Source organism: Aptenodytes patagonicus, chromosome 19 (genome assembly GCF_965638725.1).
Source record: "Aptenodytes patagonicus chromosome 19, bAptPat1.pri.cur, whole genome shotgun sequence".
NCBI classification, from domain to species: Eukaryota; Metazoa; Chordata; class Aves; order Sphenisciformes; family Spheniscidae; genus Aptenodytes; species Aptenodytes patagonicus.
Genome location: NC_134967.1, coordinates 1,320,506 through 1,326,252, shown reverse-complemented (window position 1 = coordinate 1,326,252; position 5,747 = coordinate 1,320,506). Strand labels below are relative to the sequence as shown.

At 54.1% G+C, this 5,747-nt stretch overlaps 1 protein-coding gene across 1 annotated transcript in view; it reads right to left on the bottom strand.

Moving 5' to 3' along the window:
* HSPG2 (heparan sulfate proteoglycan 2) overlaps positions 1-5,365 on the bottom strand; it is a 28,380-nt gene extending 23,015 nt beyond the window's left edge. The window contains 1 exon segment of the mRNA XM_076356430.1: positions 5,347-5,365. Coding sequence (XP_076212545.1) covers positions 5,347-5,365 — 19 coding nt within the window.
* Positions 5,366-5,747: the final 382 nt, after the last annotated feature.

Below are 5,747 nucleotides of genomic sequence, written 5' to 3'. Positions count from 1 at the left end.
CTGGGGAGAGGGTTGCAACGCTGGAGGGAGGGTTGCAACACTGGGGAGAGGGTTGCAATGCTGGGGAGAGGGTTGCAACGCTGGAGGGAGGGTTGCAACACTGGGGAGAGGGTTGCAATGCTGGAGACTGCGCTGCTGCCCGCAGGGCCACGGGATCTCCACCACTGCCTGCTTTTCCCCGGCTGGGGATGCTCAGGACAGGGTTGCCCCAGCACCATCCCACTTCCTCCTCCTCCTCCCCCTCCTCCTCCTCCTCCCCTGCCCCAGGCTGGCGGTGGCCGGTGTCTGGCTCCGGCTCTGGCTGCGGGAAATGCGGCGGGTCCAGCAGAGAGCAGTGGTAACACACCGGCGTCCTGCTGCCTCCGTCTCGCCCATCCCGGCCTTTCCAGCAAATTTTAATTTCCCTGGAAAGAGAAAAGTGGAATTTGCCAAAAATTTTGAGCTTAATTAATAAAAACCCCCAATTTTTCCTGGTGGTGGAGGTGGGAAGGGAGCGGACGAAGCTTGCAGCAAAGATTTGCAGGCTGAATCGAGACTGGCAATAGCAAAGAAAATAAAAAAACCCCTGGTAATAGCAAAAAAAACCACCCCTTGTAAAAATAAATTATAAGCTTCTCTATTAAATTATTCTGCCCCGCTGGAGCTGGACACCCGTCGCCTTTGATCCTCCCGGTCCCGTCCCGTTCCCAGCCCGTGGGACGGGGTGAGGGAGACCCGGATGGTAATGGGCACTGACAGCTTGGAAAAGCGAGACGGGCGCTTCGTTAATGAGCCCTAACGAGGCCAAGGGGCCCCGACGAGGCCGTCGGCGGGTTCTGCTGAGCCGGCTGGGCTGGGAGCGACGGGGTGATGCCCTGGCGAGGCGTCGGGCTTTGCGAGGGGGAGGCAGCAAGAAGAGATTCGGTTTTTCTCTTTTGGCTTTGGCGCATCCGTCATTTTTCCAACAGGAAAGAATTAATTAAAGAAAATTTAACTGGAGATACGGATTGGCGAGCTGGAGGCTTGGGTGGCTTCTGAAATAGGGTGGGATAGGGAGCTGAGAGCAGCCCCGGCTTGCTATGAGCTTGCAACGAGCTTGCAACAAGCTTGCAATGGGCTTGCAACAGGCTTGCAAGGGGCTTGCAATGAGTTTGCAGTGGGTTTGCAATAAGCTTGCAACGGGCTTGCAAGGGGCTTGCAAAGGGTTTGCAACAGGCTTGCAACAGGCTTGCAATGGGCTTCCACGGGGTTTGCAATGGGCTTCCAAGGTTTGCAGGGGGCTTGCAATGAGTTTGCAGTGGGTTTGCAATAAGCTTGCAATGGGCTTGCAAGGGGTTTGCAACAGGCTTGCAACAGGCTTGCAATGGGCTTCCACGGGGTTTGCAATGGGCTTCCAGGGTTTGCAAGGGGCTTGCAAGGGGCCTGCAAGGGGTTTGCAACAAGCTTGCAAGGGGCTTGCAAGGGGCCTGCAAGGGGTTTGCAACAGGCTTGCAAGGGGCTTGCAAGGGGCCTGCAAGGGGTTTGCAACAGGCTTGCAAGGGGCTTGCAATGAGTTTGCAGTGGGTTTGCAACAAGCTTGCAAGGGGCTTGCAAGGGGCCTGCAAGGGGTTTGCAACAAGCTTGCAAGGGGCTTGCAAGGGGCCTGCAAGGGGTTTGCAACAGGCTTGCAAGGGGCTTGCAATGAGTTTGCAGTGAGCTTGCAAGGGGTTTGCAATGGGCTTCCAAGGTTTGCAGGGGGCTTGCAATGAGTTTGCAGTGGGTTTGCAATAAGCTTGCAATGGGCTTGCAAGGGGTTTGCAACAGGCTTGCAACAGGCTTGCAATGGGCTTCCACGGGGTTTGCAATGGGCTTCCACAGGGTTTGCAATGGGCTTCCAGGGTTTGCAATGGGTCTGCAATGGGATTGCAAGGGTTTTGCAGTGGGTGTGCGGTGCATTTGCAGTGAGTTTGCAACGGGCTTGCAATAGCTTCTATCAACACCGGCAGGCAAAACCACTAGCGCATCTCAGGGAGCCAAATCCCAGCTCCCGATTTTTGCACCTCCTCCCCAAAAGCCGGCTGGCCGGAGCCGGCGCTGAGGTTTCCCAACGCCCTCGTGATGCTTCCAGCTTTCCCAGGGCTGTCTCTTATTTCAGACCATCCAGGGAGAGGTTTTATTTCAAGCCACCCCCCCTGCCCTTTGCTTTGCTTTCTGCGATTTAAGGAAAAGCAGCTGCAAAAGTGGGAGATGAAAGAGGCGGGTGAAGCCAAGGGAGGGTGGAAAAACCCCGCGGCACTGCGGAGAAGGACCCCGAAGGTGCGATGGCTGCGTGGGGCTGTGGCTGGTGACGCGCGGGAAGGCGGGACGGCCGAGATGAAGAAAGCCCTGGAGCCTCCGAGTAACTGGAACCAGAAGGGAGGGGAGTCCAGGCTGGGAAATTCAGCCCAGGGAGGCTCGGAGCAGCGGGGTGTCTTTGATCCGGCCATCGCTTCCCGGCTTCCCCCTTCCCTCCGTGGTGGGGATGCGATGGGCTTGCAATGGGCTTGCAACAGCCTGACAACAAGCTTGCAACAGGCTTGCAACAGGCTTGCAGTGGGCTTGCAATGAGCTTGCAAGGGCCTTACAATGGGCTTACAATGGGCTTGCAACAGGCTTGCAACGGGCTCGCAGTGGGCTTGCAATGAGCTTGCAAGCGGCTCGCAACAGGCTTGCAACGGGCTTGTGAGAGGCTTGCAATGGGTTTACAAGGGGCTTGCAATGGGCTTGCAATAGCCTGACAACAAGCTTGCAACAGGCTTGCAACAGGCTTGCAGTGGGCTTGCAATGAGCTTGCAAGGGCCTTACAATGGGCTTACAACAGGCTGGCAACGGGCTTGTAATAGGTTTACAGTGGGCTTGCAACAGGCTTGCAATGGGCTTGTAATATGCTTGCAACAGGCTCGCAGTGGGCTTGCAATGAGCTTGCAAGTGGCTCGCAATGGGCTTGTGAGAGGCTTGCAATGGGTTTACAAGGGGCTTGCAGTGGGCTTGCACTGGGTATTGCAATGAACTTGCAAGGGGCTCACAACGGGCTTGCAACGGGCTTGCAACGGGCTTACACTGGGCTGCTCCTCTCACACCTGAGCGGTCTCACTGCTCCCGCGGGTCCCCCACCCTCCCCTCGCCCCATCTCGCATTTAAGACAAATATTTGGTGGCGTAACGAGCAGATCCCAACTTACCAAGGGACCTTCTTGCACGCTGGGCATCGGGGGGGGACCGAAATTAAAGAGCATTGCTCCATGCCGTTTTCCACCCCAAGGGAGACCATAAATCCAATTTATGGTGGGAAACGCTCGGATTTCTCCTGGAAAACGCTAGCGGAAGGTCCCGGCACCGCTGCTGAGCAAGAGCAGTGCTAAGACAGTAGAGGTGAAGCCCCGAAAATGGGTTTGCAGATCTACGAGAGCCGCCAGCAGCGACTTCCAGGTCCATCTCCGCTTCTCCCACAGCATCACCTGAGGTTGGGATTTTTTGGGAAAGGCTGGAAAATGATGCTGTTGTCCTGCTCGGGCCATCCTGGGCTCGCTCTCACCCGCCGCCGGGCATCGCTTTGCTTCAATTCCCCCTTGTTTTTAACCAGGAAACGTTAATCATCGGATTAGAAAGAATATATTTTATTTTTAATTTTGAAAGAAGACCTAAATACGCCCATAAATTGGGGGAATTACTTGCATTTTTGCCATTTTGGAAGGAATTTGGTGCTACTTTCAGCCTCTGCTATAGATTTGTATTGCAGATAGAGGAAACCAGCCCCACCAATTGCAAAATTTGCTTCGCTCCAGGCATTTACTCCAATGCAAAAGTCAATCAAATCCCACCACGGCCCTTGTTCGATGAGCAATCCTGCGTCAATTAAACAAATTAACAAGGATTTGGGTGGGAGAGCTCCAAACCGGCTCCCAGCTCTGCAGCATCCCCTCCTTGGGGCCAGCTCGGCCATTGACCCAACCCGAACCCAAGCGTGCTTGCTGTCCCCCTCCTCTTCCTGGCGGCTTTCCCTTGGGAAAAGGGAAAAAATAATCCCTTTTCCCTTAAATAAGGATTTATTGCCTTATTCCCAATCCTAATTTATGGCTTTTCCACCTCTCGATGCGGTATCACATTGGGTACCACCAACCTGCCTGTGATGCCGAATCTCCGTTCCCCATCACTTTGCCCCAAATTGAGAACAAAATGCATATTTTATAATCAATCCTGCATTTGTCTCTCTATATTAGATATTTCTGATTTTTTTCTCTTAACGGGGCTACTCTACCAGTGGGGTTTCACTTTGCTTTCGAGCTTTTGCCTATTTCCAGTGGGATCTGATGGCGCTTTCTGTCCCTGGGGTTGTTTTGCACTGTGGGGGATGTTCAGCATCATCCCCTGAAAAAATTACATATATCAGGGCCTGAACTGCAACGGATCGGGGATGGAAATGCCTTTTGCTGGAAATTCCCCCAGCCATCCTATTTGCAATCCCAAATCCCGTTTGCCGGAGCGAGATGCCGAGATGAAAGCGCCGAGGAGGGGTCACTTTGGGATGGAGGTGGAGAAGACATTGCACAACTGGTCTGAAGAGGTTCCCAGCCCATCCCAACCGCTTGTTTTCATGCTTGATATCCAAAATAAAGGAAGAGGAGCTCGGGTCGGAGGGTTTTCACCCACGTCGAAATGCAATGATTCACCCAGCCCCACAACCGGTTGCATGGGTACAGTCACCCGTGGGTGTGTGGGAACCTCCCGCGTGGATTTTTACCCTTCGAGAAACCTCCTGGAGAGCCTGCTCCTGGTGTTTTGATTTTTCCTTGGAGGAGCAAAGACGTTATCGCCGGTAGATCCTGGTGAACTCATCCAGGTTTGCTTCCCCCCAAGCCAGAAACACCCACCAAATCAAGCAAAGGAGGAGATAACGCAGGAAAAGTAGACACCACCCCCCGCAGCAAAATACTCCTCGATTCATTTATACCACCGGGGAAAAACCTGCGCCGATGCCGAACCTGCGTCGCGATGCGGATGTAAAGCTAAAATCCCCTCGATTGCTTGGTGGAGCTGTGGGGTTTTGGTGGAGCAAATGGAGCTGTGTTTTTTTTCCTGCAGATACGGAGTGTTTAGTGTTTATCCCTCTGTGTGTGCAGCGAGCAGCAAGTCGATGCCCTCCCCGTGCTCCCCACCGTGACCGGGGATGCACGATGATGCTCTGATGCTGCCGGAGATGCTTCACAGCCCCTCGCCCAGCTCCTGGGCATCTCCCAGGGAGATGTTTTGCTAGAGAAACCACCCAAATTTGCAAAAAAGCCATTTTCTAGAGCAGGGATGAAGTGCTGCCGCTAATTAATAGAGGATGGGGGCACATTTTGAAGCCCACCATGACGTTGCTTGGCCATCCCGCTATCGGATGGCGTTGGGGAGGTGCAAAACCCTCGTTCCCCAGGTGCATCCATCCATCATTTGGGTGCAATCACCTCCAAAATCTTGACACGCCAAGAGCCCGGCTCTAATGAAGGTGCTACAAGCCCCTTATAGTTGCTCGTCACCGGGAATTTCTCCTCCAGCCACCTCCCGGATAGTCCCACCACCCATCGGAAACGATCTGCTCGGATCTTGGGAACGCCGGTGAGGAAAAACGAACACGGCGAGCTCTTCCTGGGTTATTTAATGTGGCAGCGAACCAGGCTTGGTATCACCGGAGCTGGTGGGAACGGTTCCGGGTTCAGGCTCTTCTTTCCAATTACAGAAGGCAAACAGTGGATTTGGGACGTAAGCCGG